Consider the following 27869-nt stretch of genomic DNA (forward strand, 5'->3'; position numbering starts at 1 on the left):
TCGTTCGAGTCGATTGTAAGTAATTCAAATTTTTTGTTTAATGCTCGGCCAGCCTGATTTATTTTCTGCAAAATATGAGTGATATATGTTAAGCTGGATATAACGCCCGAATGGTAATTCGTTCGCTACAGCGAGAGAGATGTAAAATTCGAAAACAAATTCAATTATTTGGAATGTGGATAAGCCAAGTTCAATAATTAACATTAGAAGTTAACTTGGGATTGTGCTGCCTCTATCTATATTTCCCATCGCTGTTGTGGAGTCTGAGATGCGCAGTCTGTCCAGTCTTTTCCTTGTCCATTCCATATGCTTTTTGCTAGCAGCGATAATTTCCATTATTCCTGACAGCTAGTTAGATTCGAGGTGTTGTCCAAAGAATGTCTGAGGACTTGGTTTGAATGAAATTGATTGAGAAAAAGTAAAGCCTATATTTGTTGCAGTATCTGTTTCAGAAGCAGCTGGCAATGATTTTCCTCTCATTTGTTTAGTCGCTTCCGTTGGAGAAATTAAACCTTTCTTGAACGTCCTGACTCCAACTAGTCCCGCTCTCAATGGCCTGAGGTTGGTTGCCTGAAACGAAGGGACAGTATTTTAGAAATTTCCATCCATTTTCTCTCTTCTCACTTCCTTACAATCTGCCTCTCCCTTATATACATTTCCCCTCTCTTTCTCTTTGAGTGCTGGCAGGACGAACATAATCGCTTGTTGATCCTTTCTAAATACCAGCGAACCGGGACTAGAACTGGGACCAGCGGGAGTATGTCGTCCGGTCCGGCTCGGCCAGCACCGGGTGACATAATCAAATCAATAATTTATGAGTCCACTTCGCTCTAAGCGGATTTACATTGCCCAACACTTGGCGGGTCTCCCTCGGGGGATCAGAGCGGAAACTTTTTCGTTTTCTTTTCTGGCAGGGTATTTGAAAACGAAACAGAATCAGAAACTGATATCAATTAGGGGAAAGTGAGAAGTTTGGTTGTCTGTCGAATTGGCCAACTTTTGACTGGCGGAATGTGGGGGAAAGAAGGAGTGGGAGGATTCGCTAAGAGTGGGAACAGGAGGAAACGACTACGCGCACACTCCGTTCGCTGTGGATGTGGATGATAATGCGAGTCAGCTAAGCAGGAAACGTGCCACAAAAAGTAACCCTGCCACCACCAAAGGGGCTAACAGTGCCCGCACAATATGTTACAGTCCACACTCCGCGACAGGGGAAATAATTGCAAAGCAAACAAAAGGAAAGCCGAATCAGAAACAGTGACGAGACAGAGAAACAGCAAACGAAAAATCATAAAAACTGTCGCGGTTCTCTGCTGCGGCTGCTGTCCGCTCCGCTGCTTAGCCGCTGCTCACTTTGGGATGGTTGCCATTTGTCCATCATCCATCCAGAAGCAGAGGAAGAGCAGAGGTCCGACAGAAACAGCAGCAGAGATGGCAGCAGAGCAGAGCAGAGAAGCCAGCGTCAGCTTCTAAGACGCTGGCAGAGGAGCAGCAGATTGAGAAACAAGCCGCTCCAGTCGATTGCTTTTGTTTGTTTGCCAAAAGAGAAGCGACGGATAAATAAGGAGTGGAATGGGGACTCTGGACAATTGACTTTACATTCGAAAATGGTCGAAAATTGCTTATGTTACACGAATTCAAGTATTATGCAGTGGCCACCCTGTATGTTGGCCATTATGCGATTTGACTAATTTGGCGCCATTTCAGCGCACTTTTTGTCCTGTTTAGGACTGAACTCCAGCAAAGAGAGAGTCACCGTTATGATTACAATGACCCCCATGATCCCGACCAGCAGTCGCGTGTCATACCAGTCGTAGTTCTGGCCCTGGTAGCAGTCCCCCTCTTGTTCCCGGTCCTTTGAAGAGTCGCACGATGTTGGCAGATGCTTAGCGGTAAATTTTGTCCTGTAGCCAAAGCCAGCAGCCAGAAGGAGGAGGAGCACGAGGACGAGGACCAGGACGATTCAACCAACCAAGCAACTAACCAGAGACGGAGGCAGGGACAGAGGTACAGGGTAGAGGTAGTGGCAGTGGTTGCTATCTGAGGACGCATTCTCCTCCGCTCAACCTGCTCTTCCTGCCTTCCTTCCATCAGCCAAGGGCCCGCAGTTTAAAGTTCCTCTTCCTCGTACCTCTTTTCAGTACAAGAATTCCCATTTCCAACCGAGCTCCATTGCAATTTCCATTCCCCGATAGGCAAACGTTTTCCTCTCCCGTCGTGGACCCTGTTGACGGCACATTCAAAAATCCACAACAGATGCCATGACAGGTCCACCTTCCTCTGTTCCCATTCCCCTGTTAGGCCCGGGACAATGCGGCGTATGATTATTTGACTGCTAATGTGAGGAAAGTCGTCACTGACGACTAGACCCCCTAGACCCCGACTCCGCAGAGTGGTCTGTGGTCTCGGTTGGATCTTTGTTCACTACGATTCGGGCGGAGTTTACTTTAAAGTTGATTCGCCCTTAAAAATGCTGGCCAGGCAGAGGCACTCGTATCAGCAAGTATTGTCCTGCACCTACAGAATGTTGCGCAGTTGAGTGCGCTGCAATCAGAAATCAGAATTCGACTGGTTTCGTGGTTCATTAGAAAGAGAAGGAGATGGATATGTGGGAGGTAGTAAAAGCTTGGATGTTTCCCTCTTTTGTCGAAAAGAGTGACGCTGATCAAGTGATTGATAATTTGATCATTTAAATTTCCCTAAAAAAGTATAATGGGCATAATCATCTTCCTTTGAAGCTTACGCGAAATATTTAACCACTTTCAAAACTAGTCGGATTTCTTACTAACCTTCCACTTTCTTTCTCCTATAATGTGCCATAATTTCATTATTATTTTGCCTGAACGCCGAGAGGAGGAGATCTGCTAGACCCAAAGAGGAGGGGCATCGCTTCAGCAGACAGAAAAATGGATCATACGCCACATTGGCCGTAGCCGTAACCCTTTCTATCTCTCACGGCTGAAGGCGTGGCATGCCACGCATGCTGGGCACTTATGCACACACACACACACAGAGCATGCCACATGACGCCAACTGGCAGCCACAGTTAGACAGTGAGTACAGTGAATACTCCAGAAATTGGGACTTTATAACTAGATTTTAATTTGAATTTTAATTTAAACAAACTTTTTTCCAAATTGTAGACAAATTAACAGTTACGGACAAGAGAGAGTTGAGAGAGTATTATGATAAATATCCACAAACACCCAATAGAACACACTCTCCCCCGAACCCAAACACACTAAATGGATATCCTGTAGGACCTCTACAATCTTAAAATCTTTATCGTCGATGCAATAGCATTCTCTATAACGAGGATCTACTGTAATTACGTGCCTGTATTTATTGTAGCGATTTATCGCTGCAAATATTTAGTTTTGCTTATTGAAATTCAAGTTGGATAAACTCTCACCCTCTCCCCATCCCACCACACTAGCGTACCCCTTCCACCAGTGGCCTCTCCAAATAGTTGGTAACGCAGCAAGCGGCAGCAGCTGAAGCGACCTAGAGCCGCCGCCGGGCAGTGCCAACAAATAGCGGCAAGACAAATCCAACACCCGACACCCAGCACTTGGCCAACATCCTCCTATACCGCTGCTGGTGCTTCCCCTGCTGGTGGCTGCCACTACTGCTCCTTCTGCTGCCCTGCAGCGTGGCGTCCGCAACGCCTCCTGCCGCAACTTTTGCTGCTGCCACACTATAAATATAACATTAATTTTTATGCTCTCATATTTAGACACGCTTCAGCGCACATCCATACTATAATGCGCGCAAACACACACACACACACGCATAAAGATAGGACGTCATTGAATGACGTTTATGAGCGATATCGTTGCCGGCGCGGCGCAACATCCAATGTTAAGTTTTTGGCAGAGGATTAGCAGCGCTTTAACAGCAGCATCCACAACTGTTAATGTGCTGCGGCTGAATCGCGACTGCGGGTGCGACTGCGACGGCGGCCGCGACGTCTACGTCAGCGACTGCTTCTATTGTCATTTGCCACATGTGAAATTTACCGTTACTTCTTAGCCGACATTCATTCGCCGTTTACATTCCGCTCGCGTTGCGCTTTATCCGAAACTGCGTTTCGAGAGCGTTTTTGTGCATTTGAATTTTCGATTGCGATTTTGATCGCTCTACACTGTTGTTGTTGGTGTCTGTAGTTGTTTTTGTTGTTGGACCACTAAAAAAGACTGTTGGAATTGGTGTGGAAAATGGCCGGAGAAAGGTGTGAGAGATACAAAGGGATTTTCTATTAAATAAATTTTAAGAACAATAATTTGGAATATATTAAAAAATAATAAAATAAATACAAAATAATATGATTTTTTTCAAATAAATAAGGTTGTATTATACCAAAAATTACACTAACTCGAATAAATTAAATAAATAGGTACAGAAAGATCTAATATAAAATAAAAAAAATAAAATCTAATAAATGAAATACAATAAATAATAAAAAAAATAATAATTTTTTAAATTTAAATAAGTTTCATAGTTCCGATCATAGATTCTTGAGATATATTTTCCTGTATGTTTTATAACTAACTAAAAAAAATTAAACACGTGCTAAAGAGATAAAAAAAATAAACAAAAAGCAGGAAATTTCCAAAGAATGTTATTCAAATAGTAGGGGAAAATTCTATCCAACTTCTGTCCCCCGCCCGCCGATGTGTTTGACGCAGTTTTTAAGAAATGCACCAGCAATACTATGTTAATTACGTGAATATCTTTATAGAAAATGAATGCAAACCCTCCTCGGGTCATGTAATTGTAAATGGTAAATCGAAAAAGGCATTTCGACAATGCAAAGCAAAAGCTAAGTAAAACTTTCAGAATCGCGTCGACGGTCGAGTAGTTCGGAACCATACAGAAAGTGTTTGAATATAATTCAAGTTTCAATGAACACATTAAACCAGCCACATGGAGCCGAAAGGACTAAGTGTCTTTATAAATAAACGAAACACTATAAAAAGGAATAAACATTACAAAATAATCAATGAGTGCTATTAGAAAATAAAAAAAAAAACAGATTTCTTTAAACTGACCTAGAACAAATCTATATATAGCTCAAGGAGTTACACAAACCGTCGATCTAGACCAAACCAGACCTGGAAGAGACTGATACTTATTGTGGAATCAATACAAACATTACAGAACAGAACAGACCTTTCCAAATCATTTGTCACTTTAGTCATGTAATTCCATATTGCGTTGTTATGCCTTGAATTCGTAGAATTGAAGGGTATAATGAATAGGTAGGGCTATACGTAACAGGCACTTGGAACAAAAAGGTTTCCGACCTCATATCGACCAGCCACTTGTGGATCAAGGCTGTATCGATCTCTGCATTTCCCGTTTGACAGACTACGAAAAGGTCAGGATTGTTGGAACTATCCCCATAGGGTATACTAACCAAAATGTTTAGAAATATCAATAGATTTTCATATATTGATTACCGCAAAAAGAACTTGGAGCTTAGGTGTTTCTTGTCCCTTAACACTTAAGATTCCATTTCGAAGAACTTTTACCAACTCATCCATCAAATCTTTGTGAAATCCCATATGCGAGTACCTACTCGTAGATTAGGGTATCCGCTCATTATCTGTATTTGTGCAAAGGGCTATCTATCAATCGGACCAGTCGATAGATCCGCAGGCCAGACCCTTCACGCCTGCCAAAGACACAAAAGACCGTGCATTCCTCTCCAGCGATTCGCACTCGACGGAACTTGAACACACGACTCGTGGTCCGGGGCCCAATAGCGATAAAATGCAGCGTCAAGTGGAGTGCTTGATTAGGCGCGCGATTTGCCTGCCATTTCGAACGCCTGCAATTAGAAACGGCCGCAGATTGTAAACTAAACAGAGTGGGTAGGGGGTGGGGGGGGGGGGAGTGCTGGGAACTGTCACGAGCAAGTATCACTCGCAACCTGGCTGGGGGTGGTGCTTGAAAAATGATTTACACGCGTAAATCATAAATTATGTCCCATTTCAAGTGGCCCGAAACGACAGAAGCGGATGACAAATGCAGATGATGACAATGGAAATAATGATGATTGGGAGGGATGCTGCTGACGATTGAGACGACTGTTGTGATGATTACTTTGATGGTTTTCAGAATTGAACTCCTTTGTTTCGATGGCTGCAGTTTTCAGTTCCAGTTCCGGCCAAAACCTGTCCGACTCTTATCAGCCAACCGCCACCTATCGACGTCATTCAAAATTCAACTCAAAATCAAATCAATTCAATTTCGAATTTCACATTTCAATCGCTCGCAATACACTCTCACACCTGTAGTTTGATGGAAAGCCACGCAACATTCAATGCTAATGAGCTGCCCGATTCCGATTCCGATTCGGAATCCATTTCAGTTCGCGTCGGTCGCTGCTGGGCATAGCACCGTTAATAGCTCCGGGTCGTCAAAATACCACCTGCTACCCAAGAACACCTGGATATAGCTTATATATACTATACTCGAGTATATATGGCAGCACAATTGTCGTACGATTATCGCACGTCCGGCTGTCTGCTTTGTCCGGCTTAATTAATAGAAAAATATATCTTTTTTGCGCACTGATAACACGTCAGAGGCCGCTGGTAACGCAAAAAGGAAGTCGCGATCTCTAGATAAAGTCTGAAAGATATATTTAGCTATAGTACAAGGCGTTGCACGATCGGTTTTTTCCGGGAATAACCATGCTGCAAAGTGATCTCCGTGTACTAAAATCCCTACTAATTGTGTTCTTATGGGCATTGTCCTATTGTCAAGGTTGGTACGATAGTTTACAGATCCGGATACTGAATCCTTTCATTGATCAGTCCTATTTTTCATATAAAAAAGTTAACATTTTGCTGTTTTTCTCATCGTCCGTCATTGATTATTTTATCCACATAACGCAATTCCTGTAAGAGATCTTTTAAACATTAAGTTCTGCTAATCTCATCGATCAGAATTTGTTGCACTATATATGGGGATACAAATGGGATCACTAATTAAGTCTTAGAACTATCAGTGTTGAACACTATCGTAAATATTCGCAAACATCCGTCCAATATCAAAACTGAACAACTTTCCACTTGAAAGTTCCTTATGTTTCCCCGCAAACAATTGAGAAAGCTATTGAAGATCTTGAAGTGGGTTTGTCTATGCAATGTAACGACAGGTTTTCATAATGAAGGCCTAATTAAAGTTCCATAAGAGCTTCAATTTGATGTAATTAATACCCGTAGTTCCAGGTCCGTCCGGTCATAGCGACAAAAATTCGATGACTTGGTTGGTCCCCATAAAAACTTTTATGAAAGGGCGTTCGCTTAGTACTTCTCCGCTTTTAGTGACAAACCGACGATATATAGCTTATACCGACGATATTTTTCCCAGTTCACCAGGTTTTTCGACGTGCCGAAAAAAAATACAGTGAAATAATGCCAAAAAAAATAATCATTAGGCGACGCTATTAGAAACGTGTGTATTTATCAGTGATCGGCACCGATTTCAAAGGATGAACTGGATGAATATGTTCTTATTGACAATTATTTTTCATTGACAAACATTTAAATACCAAAAAAAAAAAGTTTATTTTTTCGGTAATCTTAATCTAAAATCTGTAAAAATATTGATCGCCTTCAGATCATAGCCTAAGCCATTCACAATATGTACATATGTATGTACCAAAATCATTAACCTGTCATATATGCACATACATACATATGTACATAGATCATAGATTGCTTCGATCTTTCGACGATAGCCACAGGTTGAATAATCCATTCACAAGCAACGCGACAACACTCACTTCATTGATCATTGATCAACAGGTTTCCCTCGAGCACTTAAGAGCAGTTGAAAAATATACAATAATGTATCTGCAGAAACATCAAGAGCAAGCAGAAGCTGCATCGTTTCGGAGCAAGAGAGCCACATGGTGTGCGATCCCTCTCTCTCTCTCGCTCTCTTCGGGCTAGATTCTGGCTGGTCGTATATTCTCATGAGGTGTGTGATAAGACCACCTTGAGGTAGTAGCGCAAAAGCAAAGGCAAACGCGCAAAAGCAAAACAAAATCAAAATCAAAAAGAAAGACAAGCTCTCTTCTCTCTCTTAGCTTCAGAGACCAGTCGCGAAGCGATGCGGCGACCGCGCGATCAAATCGGATCGTATAGGATCGAAATCGTTGACAAATCGCTTAAAATTGCAGGCAGATTCTCGACACGACTTCAGTTGACAACGGCGCGTTGTGGACACCGAGTATTGTGCTGGCGGTTTTTTTTTTCAAAAAAAAATCCCCCAGTCGAATGTAATTCAAAGAAGATCGCAAAGAAACCGAAAATATAGTGTAAATATAGTGGTAAAAAACCGCCTTTCAGAACGTGCCGCATTTTCGCAGACACTTCGAAAATACTATGTCTCTATGTACTATATCCCCCAATCGAATTTAATTCAAAGAACATCGCAAAAAAAACGGAAATAGAGTATAAATATAGAGGAAAAAAAACTGCCTTTCAGCACGTGCCGCACATTCGCAGACACTTTGAAAATACAATGTATCGCAAAAAAAAAAAAAGGAATACAAAAAATAACAGTCGACTGATAAGAGCATTTGATTTGTTTTTATCGGAATTGCTGGCAGACGCGTGCCATGCAAAATATTGGACCTACAAACATACATACGTCAACAATATTTAATTAATTACTGTGCGCGATCGAGTGATTGAAGGGGGGGCTGGAGCCACAGGCCATCCCTTTCAACAAACGCCTATACCTTTTTTTGCTTTTCAAGTTTCAATTTACTCTTATAATTGTCAACGTCAACAGATCTGGGATGTTGTTGTTGTTTGGTGTTCTCTTCCTCGTCTTTCTCCACCGCTTCTTGCTTTTTCGCGTCGCGCATTTCGTTGTGCCTCTCACTCTCTCGCTGTTATTTTTGGTGGCATTTGTTGTTTTCCGATATTTTTGCTTAATTCTTCAGTCGTTCACAGTTTTTCGGGTTTTATATCCCGCACACTCGCGGAGTGCGAGGGGTATATCGAGTTTTTTCTCTTAAATATATATGTACGTATGGCATTCAATCCATCCATTTATCTGTTTATTATGTACTATTTTTATAACGTGAAGAAAACAGGATTCAAGATTCCGATTGTTTTTTTTATGATATTAAGCTTCTACATATAGATATGTACATACATACATATATCTATTCATGGATCTGTTAATAATTACCGACTTATCGTTGGTAATGTATTCCGCTCATATTGAATATATTTGAAGCCATACAATTTGCGGAAGTTTTCTTTAAATATTTGGCCAATGTATTTAATATACATACTCGCAGATAATTTCCTAATCAGTGCGCCACACACTCGTGTGTAGGTCTGATTAGCGGGTATCTTATAGTCGAAATATCGACTTCGACGTTCTTACTTGTTTCTGTTTTTGGCGGCGTCTCGTTTTTGTGTTCGTGTTTCGGTGTCGTACGATTTTTAACCAGTTTGCTTGCCTGCCTCTGTCTGGTTGGGTTTTGTTTTTGTGATTATTTTGAGAGTGAGTGCGTGTGTTCGAGCGGCGGTCATCTTAAGAAATGAAAAGAGAGCGGAACGCGAGATCGAAGGAAAGAGAAAGAGTCGTAGCCGTAGCCGTAGCCGGGGAGGGATGGGATTTTTGGCAAACGTTGTTTTGAATGTTTTCACAGAGATTTTAGCGTTTATTTTTAAGGCGGGTGCTGTGTCTTGTGGCCGTTTCTGTGATTAGATAATATTTCCTGAAGATCCAAAGCTTCCTGCTTAGATAATCTAATTGCCAGGGTCAAGTCTTACCACCATTTCCCCCCCTCTCCTAACAGTGCAAAGAAAAAAGAGTGCAACAAAACTGAAAAGAAATACTAAAGAAAAAGCAGAGGAAAACGTTAAACAATTTAAACATCATACCATGGCCATAGGGTTACGCTCTATGGGCACTACAAGTGATACCAAAGCTACAAGAACAAAACCAACAACTACAACACTCATCAACAACAGCAACAGTAACAACAACAAGCTCTACAACAATAGCAACAGCAAGAGACGGGCAGAACAGCTGTTCCGTTGCGCCTGCGCAAACTTCAATCTGCTGCTGCTAACGTTAATGCTCGGCCTGGGCAAATGTTGCACTGCCACGCCCACACCCACAACTGCAGCAGTAGCAGGAGGGCCAACAGCAACAACAACAGCGGCAGCAACAGCAACGGCAACAGCAGCAGCAGCCACAACACACCAACAATTGCTGGCTCCTGAAGGTGGCGGCTCATTGAGCAGACTGCTCGATGGCAAGACCTTCATCAACATGAGCTTCAAATTTCTGAATGTATCTGGAAAGATTGGCACGCCCCTCGGCATAGGTGAGAATGATTTCAAAAGAACGATGCAAAACGAATAGAAAATGAAAAAGAAAAAGAAAAAGGAGAAAAGTGTGAAGTTTGTTTTTAGCTTTGCCTTGTGCTAATTTTAAACCACAAACGAAGTTACGAGACAGATTTGAGGGGAATCGAGGTCTGGATACCCTAGATAGTGAGCAAAGAAAAGAAAGAACGTAATAAATCTATTTATAAAATACATAAAGTTAAGATTAAACACTCTGGTAAGATAGTTGAATGAATTTTGGTAGATTATAATACCCATTTTTACCCAGTTTTATCCATATTCTGGATGTCATACGACCTTATGATCGAAGAAGAAAGAGAAGTATGAATGCCACATAAATGTAGTAGAACAGATCTTTAGAGCTTTGATCCTTAATGGATGACTGAGAAGGAATTTTGGAAAATAAATAAGATCCCAGGATACATTTTAATATACAGATAAAAAATATAATCGATTGGGATAGTTTAGATACTGTATTATCGGGTATTATCTATTGAACATAATCGTTGACGGCTTTTATCAATGAAGATTATAGACAGAGTTCATTCAACTCTTATCACACTCGCTTTGGCAGGGTATTCTTATTCGAAGCACAAGAGATTCAATTGGAATGAGTTTCAGTTGAAGAGATACAGATACAGATACAGATAAAGCTGCAGATACGCAAAGCGCATTACACCGGCCGGCTGCTTGCCACTTGTTGCACGAACGACACCGGTTACCGTGGGGCCAGTGCAGACCAAAATTGTTAATTAACTTCCGCGTTCATTTCGACCATGTTTTCCCATTACGAATGATAGGGGAAATCGCGCGTCGCGGCTATCTATGACGTCGTGTGGCACTTCCAACCGGGGCGTTTCCAATCATAAATCTTGCTTTGGCTCACAGGGATTTGCTACTGTAGGGATTATCTTATCAGTGGAAAAGTTTGATTGTTCATTTTATGATTTGTTTTTATGCAATTTTAAGGTATTTACCGATTAAGTTTCGAGTCCCAAAGCATTCCCCAAGGGCGTGCCAAAAATTGTGTGATATTCAATATTGCGCATTTGAATTTAAAAATAATTGCTTTGATTATCACTCAATAATTACAGGGAAAAATGTTGAACTACTGTCTTAATTAGAAAAAATTTAAGTTCGTGGAAAGGGAAATCTTGGTTTTGCTTGAAAAGAATTCAGGAAGAAGAATATATGTATATTTAAATAAAAAGTAGTTTGCTTGTCATATGAATAAAACATTGTAGAGGAATTTTCGCAATATGTATTTGTAGAGCTAAGCTACTCTGTGAGAAGCAGATTGCGGGAAAATTGGGAGTCATTGGTTTCGTTGGAAAATCGAGTATATTCAATTTAAATAAATTAAATCTTGTAAACACGTTCATCAATTACAAGGAAATGAATTGAAATATTTTCTAGAATTTTCATCAATCTAAATCAAGAAAAAGCATTTACTCGAGCGTTAAAAAACGAAGAGAAATTCAATTGCAATTTTGTACTTTGCACCTGGGTCTATTGGACTTTGTCCAAAGTAAATAAGACTGTTGACACATATAACATACCTCCTATGTGCATATATCCACCATTCCACTCCCACGCTTTCCCACGCCCCCAAAACAAAAAGAAAACACGGCGCAGTTCAGAGATCTTTCAGTTGGCGCTTCAATGAATTGACGTAGTAGAGAAGATCTCTGGCGTCTTCTGGCCATACTGCTGCGTTTTGTGGTTAAACTTAGCCATATTTTCGATCTATGAAAACTTTGAAAAGACAGAGTCGGGCCCCCTATTTCTATACAGATTTACGATGAGCGATTTTCCCCATTATAGCTGCCTATCATCCATCTCTCCGCCTCGCAATCGTTCGCTTCTGATTTATATTTTATTTGAGTGGATATTCTCTGAGAGATGCTGTCAGTAAGAGTATCTTTTCGCACGGGTGTACGAGTATGTGATGTGGCAAGGTCGTTTAAGAGAGATGGAATTTGATTTTGTCGCCCCATTCATTCTGTGCATTTAATTTATTCGCAGTGCCAACTGATTTCTCTCTGGCATATAAAACTAGTTTGCGCTAGAACCAAAAACAAAACACAATCAAAAGCAACAATAAAACTACATAGTATAATAACAACAATTAATAGTGGGCGTGTGGTGTTTTCCTTATATAAACCATGGGATGTTGTTGCAGTTTAATTGTTTTGTTTGCTCAGAGTAAACATGTTTTGATTGATTCCACATTTAAGGGGGATATGCATCATACAATGGTGCATAGACACAAGCCCCCCACAGGAATCACATGCTATAAACCATTATATTCATACAATTATCAAATAATAATCACAATCCATTAACCTTGATCTTAAGGTGCGGGCTTATCGCCATCGCTTTCGTTGGAATAGAAATTAGCATTAATTTGCTAAATCCGATTGCTTATCACTGGGAGTTCTACGTACAGACATTCTTATCGATTTATGATCCAACTTTTTATGATCCAATCGCAATTACGATTATGTTTATTATTAGATTGGTCTGGCCCTGAGACGACAGACCTGCCAGACATGATCAATGATAATGCTTAGCAAATCGGATGATAACTCGCATCGAAATTTGTGTTTTAGTGGGTTAAGCCAACCGGATTGCGATGTGAACTCGTTTTTGACTTGACGATTATAGAAATCATTAGATATGCTAAATAGTTTTATTTTCGATTTAATATTCGCAGAAGTAGACCTACCTCGAGACATAAAACGGGGTCTACGGGAGTTTCGAAGTTTCTGGCAGACAAATTGGTGGCCATGGATGTTGATATTGAACAGGTTCTGTCTCTGTTACTAGATGGGGCGTGTCCCGGCTAAGTACGGAAACTCTGAGAGCAATAACTACTCGAATCACTCGTTTAATTAAGTTGCCTGAACTTATTCGATTTTGCAACGAGCAAACATGTAATTAAGGCTTTCAAGAAAAAAAAAAAAAAGGAAGAAACCAGACATGAAAATTCACCCTTTTCTGCTAATATACTCCGTGGGAATTCTATTTATGCAATGCTACCTAGTAAAGATCTACTATATTGTGCTCTCTCCCCGTTTTTGGGTTTAAACTTATAGGCTATAAGTTATAGCTATAGCCGTCCGATAGATTGATATATCCTTCCCCTGGTTTAAGAGCTCTCAGATCAACGATGATGCCCGTCCTGTGGCACTCTCTCTAGATATATTTATATATATTATAACTTGCAACCACGACTTTTTTCAAGTTCCCTTCGTAAGAGAGAACCTGCAGAACGTTCCTCCTGCTCCTTTGTTTGTGAGGGTAAGCTCTGGATGATCCATAAATATTGAATTTTGGATCAAATAAACGAATAAAATAAATGAAGTACCATTTAACCTTAGTTTGTGTTACTTCGAAACGCTTTGTGAAATCTTCGTCAATAATATTCATATGCATATGCTCTGACTTATTCATTCGCCCATTTCTCGAATAAGACAAAGAGAAACTCATTCATTTCGGTCCCTTCGCCGCTTGACGTCATATGGGATCCATATGTTGAGCACGAATATGGCATATGGGGCTAATGTACGACTATATGTGCGTACGTGTGTACATTTGCCTGAATTATAATTCGCCATTTTGTTTACTGTCACGATGCATAATTGAAAACAATTTCCAGGGCAGCCAACGCGGCGACATGAGAACCCACACAGAGAATTGAATTGATTTGACCTTATTGATTGACAAGGCCTGGCAATTGGAGGAGGGAGTGCTCCATCCTCGATTTGTTGTTGGTTGCGAACTTCAATTACAACAATTAGCAAGTATATACATACATACGTACATATATTCGTATGGGAAAATATTGAGCTATTCAAATATGCAAGAGCCTGGTGGAACGGTGCCTCAAAGCTGCTGTCAGCTGCAGGACCCAGGACCCAAAACCCTTTTCAAAATGGGTCTATCCCCCTCTCTCTATGCCACACGTTATCGCTCTCTTTGTCTCTCTGTTTGTTCATTGGCAATCTATTACTTGCTTTTCTTTATTTCTGTTTTTTTCCTTTTTTTTGAATGCCTGTCACATTTTCTATTAGGTCCCTAAGACTGTTGACATTCTGGGTTCGTTCCCTCTGTTCGTGTGCGTGCAAGTGAGCGTGTTCCAGTGTGTGTGCGTGTGATGGCTTGTTTCGTTTCAAATATTTGTATTGCATATTTTCAAGGGCATTGTGGGGTGGAGGGAGGGGCCTGTGACTGTGACTGTTACTGGGGGAGATATTCCAAAAGTTTCAGGCTTTTTCTGTTGATTAAAAGGCACTGCCACATCCTCTTGCCTCTTGTTTATCGTTTAGTATGCAAATTACTTGTCACACTCACACATACACATGCACACACACACTCGCACTCACACACACTCGTATCTGTATCTGTTTGCTGCTTCTGCGTTTCTGTGGGTATCTGTCTGTTGCTGATTGTTTTGAAGTTTTTTAGCCCCTAATCAATTTGAGCTTCTGTTATTATTATTTTTTATCTTTAATGAGAAAACTTTTCTAAGCTTTTAAACAACCCCCGGAATTGTTTATAATTAGCTTAAATTATCTGTTTACTTATCCATCTCAATCTCAATCTGTGTGTGGCTCTCTTTTCGCAGGACAAGCTCTGGAGGCCAAGTGCGATGAGAAGCAGTTCCAGTGCCGGAACGGGGATTGCATTCCCATTCGGTACGTGTGCGATGGCGACGCCGACTGCAAGGATCACAGCGATGAACAGGTCACCGAATGCAAGTTTTTGGGTGAGTCGAATATTCATATTTTTTCCGAGAGTAGAGTGTAGGGTAGAAAAGTAGGAAAGTCGATATATCTTCATCAGAATGAATAAGCGATGAGCGACCATTAGGTTTCATTAACATCAATCTTGGATGATGTGTCCGTTCGCTTATGGGAAATTTACACAGGAAATCGTTTCGTAGTGCACGAACGAAGAGTCTGCATAGTGGATGTTTTATGGTCACCCGTGCCCCTTTTCCATAGCATACTTTCAGGCCGGCGCTGTAATAAAGCAGTCACAGTGGCGTCCGAGATAATGGTCAGAGTGCAAGCGCTGCAGTCGTTGCGTTTTCCTTTTGTTCGAATCAAACCTGAAACAGAAGCAGAAATGAAATGAAAACCGAAACGAGTTTGCAACATTTACGCACTGCAATTGTCGCTGGCTGCTGACCAAAAACTATGCCATGGCTATGGCTGGACTGGCCTGTCCCTCTGTGTGTCCGTCTCTCTCTCTCGCTTCTCTAAATTGCAGCGCAGTTGGCGTTTAGCTGACTGTGGCATGCAACGTTGTTGCATCAGCAATCTTTTTTGCCGCTTGTCTGCCGCTTTATCATTTGCGTCGCACGAGACTTTTGCGTCGCCGGGCCGCTCATAAAAGGAAACTATAGGGAGGTCGTCTGCTTTATCACACAACTTGTGCCAGACACCAAAAAGCGAGCAATCGGAACAAGTGCATCCATTTTTGGATTCTCGTTGCGCATAGCGCAATTTTCTTTATGTAATTTCTGGCTGAAAGAAAATGCATTCCAATGAAGCGAAATTGATAATGAGCCCGCATTCTCCATTACTCCCCGATTGTTTGGGTGGGAATACAATTTGATGCTGAACTTGGGGGACTTCCCAATGAGGGTTCGCTTACAGTCATTTTCTGCATGGTTTTTCTGGGGGAAATTGATATTTGTGGCAGGGATTATGATGGTGGAATAATCATCATTTGTGGCATTAAGTATTTATATGTTTGGGAAACCCATTTGAAATCTCAAATGTATTTATTTCTGCGAATAAAAGGGAGTACAAAGGCTGAATCTGAATCTGAAACGGTAGAGTCGATTTTTAACGAAGTCTAAAATTTATAAATTATGAACAAAAATAATGCAAAATATAACATATGTAATTTTTAAACAAATGTATCCTTATTTGGTAAGACATCCTATATTTTGGACAGCAAATAAGATAAATAATATCTTCAGAATTGTGGATGACAAAGAAGTTCTCTTTCCTGGGCTTTATCCTACGATCATTCCCTACTCCTACCATCGTAGGCATGACTTACTCTTACTCTGATTTCGCGCTCACAGCTAAACTCTGAGACACTCGCTCAATTCACACTCACTCACTCACAGACTCAGGCACACAGCTTCCCACTCGTTTTTTGACTCGTGGATGTTGCACTCGACTCGCAACGAACGAGCTTTCAGTCGAGACGGGATGCGGACTCGAGTTCGAGCGCCCGTTGGGGGTGGGGGTGGGGCTGGCTGCAGAGGCTGCAAACAACTTTGGGTGGAAATGTTTTTAAGGATTGCCTCTCTGCCACCAAACACTCAGTTGGCGGCGGACTTCTCAACCAAACGCGTGGTGTCAGTGCGAACAGTTAGCGCGATTCGTGTGTCAAGAGGGGGAGTATATATAGAAGGGAAAACGACAAACCGAAGACCCACAAAGAACGTGTGAAATGTAAGCCATCGAAAGTGTGCCAAGTGTGTGATTTAAACCAAATAAACCAAAAGAGGGAAAGAAGCGATGAATAAACAAATTGCGTGAAAACATTAAAGGCTAATCAGACTGCCCCAGGTTTTTCCGAGGGAGCCAAGATTCGTTTTATCTTTGACAAAATGCCAGCAGCATAGCACGAGAGTGTCCTTTCGGCCCACGTGGCGGGGGAAAGCTCCCAAGGAGTCTCCGTTTCGGTTTCTGTCTTCTGTTGTCCCTCACGCCGTCTGGGACGAGTCTTATCCGCCAAGTCAATCGGTGACTGGACAGACAGGCACTTACCATTTATCATTCAGTTGAACATTAAATGAGTTTCCTCAATTTCCTCGCCCGCAAAAGTTATGTTGTGGTCTGAAATGTCATATTTACAACTTGTATATTTCGTCCGTCCTGTCCTCCTACTCCGACTCCGTCTCCGTCTCCTGCCTCCATCCTGTCCGTCCTGTCTGTCTGCGGTCTTCTGTCCGTTATGAACTTGAAAGTGTCCTCCTTGGGGGCTCCACTTTTTGTTTGCGGAAATTATGCAATCAATTTGTGCAAGTTGGCTGAACCTCTCGAATATGTCACGGCAATTGATGTGTCTGCTTTTATGATGGAAACGGAAAAACCCTCCCTCAGGAGGGGAGTTCTTGCTTCTCTTCCTGGAAATGAGTGATAATCCCGAATCTAATACAAATCTAATACTCATCGCTTAATCTTCTCCCCCCAAAAAACTACCCAAAGTCCTCGCAAAAGTCGCGAAATCATTCGCCGTTGACCAAACAAAATGGGACACATTTGGTGTTTGCTCTTCGTGACCAGTTTGCTGCATCAACAGAGCCACAGTTTTGGCGCTGTAGTTATTGAAAATGGTAAATAGAATAGATTTTATTTAAATTTTGTTATGAAGTTGCTATTCAAGAAGAAAATTATATTAAAATATTAAATAAAAATATTTTACACTCGTAAGGGAAGTTAAGTCTGCGAAATCTAAAAAAATTGTGTAATAAAATCCGTAAAAGGAATTACTATTGAATGATGTCAATGATTTAAGAAAAAGCGTAACAGTGTTTTTTACTTGATTCGTACCACAAATATGATGCTGGCAGTATTTTAATATCATAGCTAATTTATTCTTTATGGTTTATATTTCTTTGAGCTGTTTTATGAGTTTTTTTTTATGAGTTTTGCAGTATATTATGATTTTTTTAATATTGATTAAAAACTATTCTGAACTTCAATTACTTCCTGCACTTCTCACTTGCCCTTTTTTAACATTTCATCAAGGACTGCATTCTAAAAGGGCTTTTACTTCCTTTTCAAGTACTGTGCCGAGTGTCAAGTCCCTATATCATCTTCGAAGCATCCATCCCTCTCGAAGCAAACTCAAAGCACAAAAGAATCCTCGGTTGAACAAGTTTCGGTTGGGAAACTTCCAACTACAACTTTTAACTATTATGGGGTCGGAAAGTTTTCGACACCTTTTAACTTAAATTAAACATGCCAGAATCCCAATCATCTGGATTTACAAAAATCTTCCCTGCAGTCTATCTGTGAAGCTACCAGCAAGCGGTGCAACAGAATATTTTTGCCAGTGCCGCTTAACATTTGCATACAAATTGCCAGGACGGAAGGAGAGCGAGGGGCATATACTCGGTACACGGGAAACATCAACAGCCAAAGGCCAAAGTTTTTTAATCAACTGAAAAGCCGTTTAAACTTAGTTAAAAATATAAATTATGCTGCAAAATGCTGCATGACAGTGTGGAATTTTCATACTTTTTTTGGGAGTACTGCATAAATGCAATCAATGAAACTTTTCCATGATACAAAAAGCGTTGTAATTTGGTTTTTAATTGCTGAGTCTGAGGTGACATACATCCACGACACAGCTCCCCCAATTTGTCCGCCGGGAGCACAATTCTCCCCGAAAATAATGTCACATATTAGCAGACCGGAGAAAACACACACAAAAAAGCAGCAAAATATAAAATCGAATCGACAATCATTGAACCAAATGTGGAAGAACAAAAAAATTTTTCTCCTTTGCTTTTCGTTTTATTTTATATTATTTTATTTCATTTTCGCTTGTTTGGGTCACACATGTGGCCAATTTTTTATTGTTCACTGAATTGTCGGTGGGCGGGGGTGGCGGTATTTATATTTGCTTTTTTTTGTTGACGTTCCTTCGTTTTTTATTTTAACAAATATTGGCTAACATCAAAGTTTTGTTTTGGTGCAAGTTTTCCTATACAATGCCCACGTCCGTATAGCAAGCGGGTGGCGGTGATGCTGTCCATCCATAAAAACTTTAGAAAAGTAATCATATAAAATGTTATTGATATGACAAGTATTGCGCCTGCCCGCCTGCCTGCCCGGCATAAAAATTGATTAAAATGTATACATACTCGTGTATATAGTACATATATTGGCCTTTCCATTTGGCGCTTTGACCATGATTTGCATAATCAAGAGAGCCGTTTCCACAGGCCACAAGGCATGCTCCGATCACTTACCACCGAAATTGTGGAAATTTCCTTTTATAGAGGCAGTAAACAGTAAAATCCCTGACACAAAACCGCCTCAGGAATTTGTGCAAAACGGCTAGAGCTCTAGCAGAACAGACTGAGCTCAGTGCCCAGGAAAGTTGTTACCAAAAATTTAATACAAATAAATTTCCTAATTGGCTCCAAAGAGTGCTCGTAGTTTCCAGGCAACGGCGAAAAGTATGCAATGGGATTGCGTCCAAAAATCGTGTGGGAAACATAAGAGATTCCATAGCAACAAGTCAGCGCTTTCCAAAATCCTGCTTGTAATCCCATTACACACAAAAGAGGTACAGATATACGCATATATGTATCTGTGTGGCCAAAAAATGACACATTTTTTGGTTGCCCCATGGAGTGGCATTGAAAAAGCCATTGGGGGAACGCATGCAGCGCTCCTCTTTGATACAGGGTGCTAGCGGGTTAGGAGGAGTGTATTGGCCGAAGGGAGAGTGCGAGTGCGAGTACGAGTACTCTTTAATATTAAATCATAGATGGAAAAGCGGTATCCTTTAGTCGTTTTTTCGAGCATATGGCTCTTCCTTTTCTGTTGGCTTTTATTTGGATATGTTTTCTTTTCTCAGCACGTGCTCAAGTGCGTGTAAATAAATGTGTATATATACCACACATAGATGTGGGCGGTGGGCGGTGGGTGTTGTCATAATCACAAACACCCATGCACACATTTGGCAGAAAGCCCGCTGTTTCCTTTTTGTGTGTTCGCTTTTGTTTCTGATACGGGCTCCAAGCCAGACAGCCCCTTTCAATGCTCGATTTAACACACTTTTCGTTGCTCTTTCCAGAGGCCACCTGCTCCGCGGACCAATTCCGTTGCACGAATGGCAATTGCATACCGAATAAATGGCGCTGCGACCAGGAGAACGACTGTGCCGATGGATCCGATGAGGCCACAGCATTGTGCAGTAAGTAGCCATAAATCCCACCAGCGAATCCCAGCACGATTCGCGATTCGCGATGCGCGTGGTGCGAAAAAGACCGTCTAACCATCGAATCGATTGTACTTATTATTGTTTGTGTGTTTAGTGAATGCCTGTCCCAACAACGAGTTCAAATGCCAGACAGTCGAACAGTGCATTCCGCGCGGCTGGCTCTGTGACGGCAACAGCGATTGCCGCGACAAGTCCGATGAGGCGCACTGCAGTAAGCGAATCAGCATTCTTCTCTATATATGTGTACATGTCTATTGCCCCCCCTCTTTCATACTGTATGTGTAATCGCTTTCACTAACCAACTTGCCGCATAACTCATACGCACTCTTAATGGAGTGGCGTTTGCATAATTCTCGCAACAATGTCCTCTGCTCGTGCCTCATCCTTAGAGGTTTAATCAAGTCATTGAGAGTGAGAGTTTCCCGTGTGTACGCATGTATACAGAACCTACATATATGTTTATGTAAGTGTATGTTCAAACATTCCCTGCTTATGTGTGCGAGTGTGCATTGTGTACTCATTCATGAAGCCCTTGACAACAACAAGTATACGACGCGTGTGCCCTGGCGCTCGCGTTGACTCTGGCTGCCGCCTGGCAATGGCGCATAAAATTCACTTAATCCACGAACACACAACAGCACACAAGTGCACATCCAGCACAGGAACACAACTTTGGCCCCCATGGCCCTTCTGCTCTCATGGCTTAAAGGAAAACTATAAACGGTAGGGGTAGGATAGTGTAGAAGGAGATGCTATTCCTCCCCATCAATGATTCCCAGGACTGTTGGCATAGCTTTAGCAACAGCTACAGCTACAGCTTTAATTATTTTGAATGCACTTGCATAGCTACAGGGAAATAAGGGAAAGATTTAGATGGAGTACTGATGGAATAATAATGATAATCGAATGGTATAGAGGGAAAACATTCACAGACAAGTTTTGGCTCTCAATCTCGTATATCTTTCTCTATATATTTCCGTTCTCCTTGAATGCCACAATTGCATCACCATAGAGGCACGCACCTGTTCGCCGGATGAATACGCCTGCAAGAACGGCGAGGGGCAGTGTGTCCCTTTGGCCTGGATGTGTGACCAAAGCAAGGACTGCAGCGATGGCTCCGATGAGCACAACTGCAGTAAGGATAATCTCTCTTCTTTGAACATGTGCCAATCATTTGGCATTTTGGTTTTCTCTGATTTGGAAAGATTCAATAAAATTTCTTTATGTTCGATTTTAGTTTATTTGAGAGAAAAATATTATATTTATTCAATTTTCGTTGAGATTTACTTTCCCCTGCATTCTGCACGTGACTTTAACAACTTTTAACTTTATTAAAACCTGCAATCCTCCCATACTAACCCCATCTTTTCCATCTTTACCCTCCAAACTTAACTCTATTCTCATACTTTTCTCATAAACCATAAACTTCACTCCTGACTATCGACTCCAGCGCACTTCATTTGCCTCTTGGCTTGTCTGTCCTTGTCATTTGTTGCAACTCCTTCTTGCCTTCAAACATTTTTGCTGAAATTTTGTGAATTCCTTAGACCAAACCTGCCGCTCCGACGAGTTCACCTGCGGCAATGGGCGGTGCATCCAGAAGCGATGGGTGTGCGATCACGACGACGACTGCGGCGATGGTTCCGACGAGCGGGAATGTCCGGTGGTGCCCTGCGACGCTGTGGCCGAGCACACGTGCACCAATGGGGCATGCATCGCCAAGCGGTGGGTGTGCGACGGGGATCCGGACTGCTCGGATGCCTCCGATGAGCGGGTGAGTGAATAATACTTTCCCATAAATTTACATTTCGTGCGCTGCCGCAAAAAAGTTCCTCCCCCGTGCCATTCATGGGTTTTTCTGCCACATTCCCCCCGGTTTTTTTTCCTGTGGATGGGATGGGATTGTAAGCCACATAAATTACGACCAAGTTGGGCATAACTCAGGGACCAAAGCAGCTTTGGCAGCTTTTGTTGTCAACGCATGGCACGCATAAAATTGCATTTTTGCATGACTCGTTTGGGCGGCAGCTTAGACCCAGGACGGGGGAACAGGACCAACCAGGACTCAAGCTGGGACATCATTTTGTGTGCAACGAAAAGTTTCCCCAAACTTGCCCCCAAGGAAACCGAAACCACAAACAAAACTTTGCCCTAACTCTGTCTCTTCGTCTCCTGCCCCTTAGTCCTGCGCCAATGTGACCAAGACGACAACCCCCTGCCTGGCCCACGAGTACCAATGCAAGGATCGCATCACCTGCTTGCACCACAGCTGGCTCTGCGACGGCGACCGGGACTGCCCCGATGGCGACGACGAGCACACGGCCAACTGCAAGAACGTGACCTGTCGCCCGGACCAGTTCCAGTGCGGGGATCGCAGCTGCATCGCCGGACACCTCACCTGCAATGGCGACAAGGATTGTGCCGACGGCAGCGACGAGAAGGACTGCAGCCTGAGCCTGGGCGCCACGAAGGGCGCCTGCAATGCCACGAGCGAATTCGACTGCGGTGGTGGTCAGTGCATCGCCCTGAGCAAGGTCTGTGACAAGCGGAAGGACTGCCCCGACGGCGAGGACGAGCCGGCCGGCAAGTGTGGCGTGAATGAATGCGCCTCCAAGAACGGGGGCTGCATGCACCACTGTGTGGACCTGGCTGTGGGTCATCGATGCGAGTGCCACGAGGGATACAAATTATCCGGGGATAAGCGGACCTGTGTGGACATCGACGAGTGCGAGAACCCGGGCACCTGCTCCCAGCTGTGCATCAACGAGATCGGAGGATTCAAGTGCGAATGCGAGGCGGGATACATGCGGGACCCGCGCAACCACACGCGTTGCAAGGCTGGCGAGGGCCACGCCTCTCTGCTGCTGGCGCGGCGTCACGATATCCGAAAGATCGCCCTGGACCACATGGAGATGACGTCGATCGTGAACAGCACCAAGTCGGCCACGGCCCTGGACTTTGTGTTCCGCACGGGGATGATCTTCTGGAGCGATGTGACGACACAGAGCATCTACAAGGCGCCCATCGACGAGGGCAACGAGAAGACCGTGGTGCTGAAGCAGTCTTCGGTGACCTCCGACGGACTGGCAGTGGACTGGATCTACAACCACGTGTACTACACGGACACGCACAAGTGCACCATCGAGCTGACCAACTTCGACGGCAACATGGGCAAGGTGCTCATCGAGGACGCGCTGGACATACCGCGCTCCATCGCCCTCGACCCCATCGAGGGCTGGATGTACTGGTCCGACTGGGGCGCCTCTCCGCGCATCGAGCGCGCCGGCATGGACGGCTCCCACCGCACCACCATCATCAGCTACGACGTCAAGTGGCCCAACGGCATCACCCTGGACCTGGTGCGCAAGCGCATCTACTGGGTGGACGGCAAGCTGAACGTCATCTCATCGGCCAACTACGACGGCTCCCAGCGGCGCCAGATCCTCTACTCCACCGAGTACCTACGGCATCCATTCTCCATCTCCACCTTCGAGGACTACATCTACTGGACCGACTGGGACAAGCAGACCGTCTTCAAGGCCAACAAGTTCACGGGCGAGGGCGTGGAGCCCATCACAGCGGTTCACATGGTATGCGCCATCTATCTATCGTTCCCCCCGGCTCCCATTCATCTCCCTATTATCTTCCACAGTTACAACATCCCATGGTGATCCATGTGTACCATCCGTATCGACAGCCCGATGGCATCAACCACTGCCAGTCCGTGAATGGCCACTGCTCCCACCTCTGCCTGCCCGCCCCAAGGATCAACGAGCGCAGTCCGCGCATCTCTTGCGCCTGCCCCACGGGACTCAAGCTGATGGCCGATGGCCTCATGTGTGTCGAGGATCGTAAGTAGACCAGGCGCTCCCTGCAGTCCCTTGGATTTTGACTATCTGCATGCTAATGGATTAACTTTTTATTTTATGCCTACTAACCCGATCCCCAATCCTAACCGCAACGCGATCTGACTTGCATGATTTGCTCCTGCATGGCAGCCCTTTATGTGGTCGTTACCAAGCCCCCACGAGCCCTAAAAACCAAACCAAAAACGAAAACCTCGGCACGGCGATTGCCACCGAGGTTTATTGACAGACAGGCGACGGATGTGCGAATCGAGGTTAACGATGAGCTCAGGCTAAGCACCGAGCTGCCACCTGCGGGCCACGGAATACCCGGTATGCCTGGCAACTCTATGTGTGCTCTGTATGTGTGTCCCGTCCCCCATTCTGTGGCATCTCTTCAATATGTGTCCATCTTTGTACGTTTGTGTCACTCTTCATAACGAAAATACGGTACCATACCATTTTTGTGTTTTCAATTCAAATTAATCAGGGAAACCTAGAAGCTCTGGTCCGAGCTTGAACGGATACTCTGTTTCGGGGTTTTCCACCTTTCATCCGAAATGGTTTACAAATTGTCTGTAAATTTCACTTTTTATGTTTGTCTGTGTTGTGGTTTGTTGTGTGAAATTAGTAATCATATAAAAGGAGCAATCTTAGCAACTGTCCTGTGGAAATTGTTGGAATATCTGGCCACTCTATTTAGTGTTGGTTAATTGTCTGTGGAATTGCCTCGTACATCTGAAAGTCTCTTTCCAAATGTATTCTCGTACTCCCAAAATCGTTTCACTTTCTCTTGCCTTCCCCCATATGCTCTTCCAGCTTCATATTCAAATATTCCCTCCAGACAAATTTGGGAAATATATCCATCTTTATGTGCAATCCCTCAACCATCTATGTTCGTTCCAGTTGAAAATTCGAAATAACGCAGAGGAAAATTTCATCAGAAATGTTGTCACAGGAAATTTTGATTAATTTGCCTCAAAGGGAGAGGAAACTTTGATAGTGTTATGGGATGACAACCCTGTAACTTCCTCTCAATTTATAAGTTCAACATCTCTCTCTCTCAGTCCGTCAGTCGGTGGCCCTCTTCTCCTCTCTCGGAGGTTATGTCTCTTTGACGGTTTATAAACACTTTCGTGAGATTCAGATTTATTGCAAGCGTATTAATCAAAATGCTACCCGGCAGTCGCACTCAAAATCCCTTTCTGGCCAGGAAACGCACCCGCTCCCCCGGCTCGGGGTGCAACCAACTACATTTGCTTTGTCATGGCCCACATTAATCATCATCAGAGGGAGAGAGCAACCTCCCCATCCTTGACAGTTTCATAAACGCCATCCGAGAAGAGGGCCGCTTGCATCGGAGCACAGCCCTCACCGCAAGTAGGCAGCCAATGGGCCAACGATGCAATTGAAACCTCCAACAGAGAACCCCGTCATAAGCCCAGCATCCAATCACCCAATCACCCACACCACCCACCGAACCACCGACCACCACCAGACACCACACAATACCTAACCGCAAAGTATGAGGTTAATATTGGTGGATGGGTGTAGGGTGGTGAGGTCTGGGCCTTAAAGGGAACTTCAACTTAATGTTGATAACTTTTACTGTTTCGACTTGATTTAAGCGCGGCTAGGACTAGAAGCTGCCTCCTGCTCCGTCCGAATGGCTGACAAAATCCCATTAAATGCGTCGCGTTAACGATGTCATTACGCTGCTGTCTTTCTCTCCATTCCCAGGCCACTGCCATTGCCATTTCCATTCCCATTCTCCGTCTCAATCTAAATCGGTCTCAGCCTCATCCCGCCCCATAAAAGTTTGCGCCATCAAAGGCGCGAGAGCGTTTAAGTGTTTATTTGCGCCTAAATGCGCACTTTGAACGATTTGATTGAAAATTCTTTTGGATCTCTGAGAGGGAGACTTGGCCGGAAAGCCGCTTGGATTTTGATGTTGATTCCCTCTTTCATTCTGCTCTTTTATTGCAATGATTTCCGTTTTCCTTTAGCTCTTATACATTCCCTTTTTCTTTTTTGTTTATCATTGCCGAAGGTGAAGGGGCATTTAAGCCTTGTCATTGTGGTGGGTTGTTGGCAAGCCGCTGAAATAATATAATATGGCACTATGTAATAGCACATGTGTATCTTTCAAAAATGTACAAAATAAAATGTATCTATAATTTACCTACTCTTAAAGCTTCTTGATATGTTTATGTTTTCGGTTTATGGCTACATTTTCTCTGCTTATTTTCTTACAATTTCTAATTAAAAATTCAAACATCTGCATCCACAGTTGCCGAGCAGCGTCCAGTGAAAAACCAAACACAAATCGAAAAGACCACAGCGCCCAGTCCGCAACCAGATTCGGGCTTCATAGCGCTGGTGGTCATCGCCAGTCTCAGTGGCTTTGCAGTCCTGCTATCAGTGGTAAGTCGAGGCGGAAAGAGTCCTTGATGGAGGGACCTTTAATGACAGTTTTTGGTGCATTGACAGCTCCTGCTCATTGGCTATCGCTACTGCAGCAAGCGACGCATCAACTCGATGAACTTTGAGAATCCCATTTACCGAAAGACCACGACCACAGAGGATCATTTCAGTTTGCGAAAGAATTTGCCAGCGCGCATCTACGATCATACCAGTGTCATGGATGAGGAGGTACTACAACATAGATCTAAAAATATAGAATTGTTACTCCTATTTCAAAATTATTCCTTTTTTAATTTGTTTATTTTTATCTATTCCTTATAGTACTCACCCGTTATAGGCATATCCTCGTATTAGAACGGAGAATGATAGATTTTTCCTTCGTTTGGTTGGTTTTTAAGATACGACCAAAGCAGACACGAGAATAAGAAGCGGACCCGCAGAAGACACACGCCTGAAGACTGAGCAACTCTGTGTATTGTGTAAATTAATTATTTTAACATTTTAAGGCACGGCAAGGACACGGCGGGTCACTTGGAGGGAGGCGCATCCTAAGAGGTTGCTGTACAGAAATACTATGTCGCAGAGTTCTATCACAAGAGTAAAACACACACACACACACACACACAGTCTAAATAAAACACAAATTGAGATGTTTAATAAGAAATCTAATTGATAATTATAAATTACATAAATAGTTCCAAACTGTATATAGCTGTAAGTGTGCATTATTTTTAAAAGAAGCAAACCACTTAATATTACTATATATATAAATATACATTGTGGTCGTAGTGATCCATGATCTAGTACTATTAGAGCGCGTTGAGAAATTATATTTCTGTGTGTTCGATGAGCAGAATCGTTTTATTATCACTATTATTACTATTTACGTATTAACCTTTTGTTAACTGTATTTGTTAAGTGTACATACAGAATACATACATATGTATATGTTTCCCCCACTAAAAGATACAAGATGATACATAATAAACTCAGACATACTTATGTGTAGTATAAAATTGGTGTTTCTCTTTTCGCGGGTGTTTTTATCTTTCAGCTGAGGCTTCTGGGGAATATTGTAGGTTCTGATTTATCCAAATCAGTAAATTTCCACTAAAAGACTCACCGAGAAAAAGGCTTTCATTAGGATCTATTTGAGATCTTTATGGACTACTATGTGAACGATCTCTATACCAATAAGAACAAATATCTTGAGCAC

At 42.9% G+C, this 27869-nt stretch overlaps 1 protein-coding gene across 10 annotated transcripts; it reads left to right on the forward strand.

The window, feature by feature from the left end:
* The first annotated feature begins 5950 nt into the window (after positions 1–5950).
* On the forward strand, positions 5951–27658 carry LpR1 (Lipophorin receptor 1). Of its 10 annotated transcripts, none has more exons than XM_033377153.1 (12): positions 8106–8347; positions 9839–10372; positions 15025–15165; positions 20238–20357; positions 21397–21519; positions 21932–22158; positions 22568–23974; positions 24037–24235; positions 24383–24562; positions 26520–26653; positions 26720–26881; positions 26975–27658. In XM_033377153.1, the coding sequence occupies exons 2-12, from the start codon at positions 9925–9927 to the stop codon at positions 27005–27007; spliced, it is 3174 nt and encodes a 1057-aa protein (XP_033233044.1). In that variant the 5' UTR covers positions 8106–8347; positions 9839–9924; the 3' UTR covers positions 27008–27658. The 10 variants fall into 10 exon arrangements, with proteins under 10 accessions (XP_015037980.2, XP_033233044.1, XP_003736778.3 ...); XM_033377154.1 differs by lacking the exon at positions 8106–8347 and adding an exon at positions 20479–20595; XM_015182494.2 differs by lacking the exons at positions 8106–8347; positions 9839–10372 and adding an exon at positions 5951–6774.
* The last annotated feature ends 211 nt before the right edge of the window (positions 27659–27869 follow it).

The sequence above is a fragment of the Drosophila pseudoobscura genome, chromosome 2 (assembly GCF_009870125.1).
Source record: "Drosophila pseudoobscura strain MV-25-SWS-2005 chromosome 2, UCI_Dpse_MV25, whole genome shotgun sequence".
Taxonomy (NCBI): Eukaryota; Metazoa; Arthropoda; class Insecta; order Diptera; family Drosophilidae; genus Drosophila; species Drosophila pseudoobscura.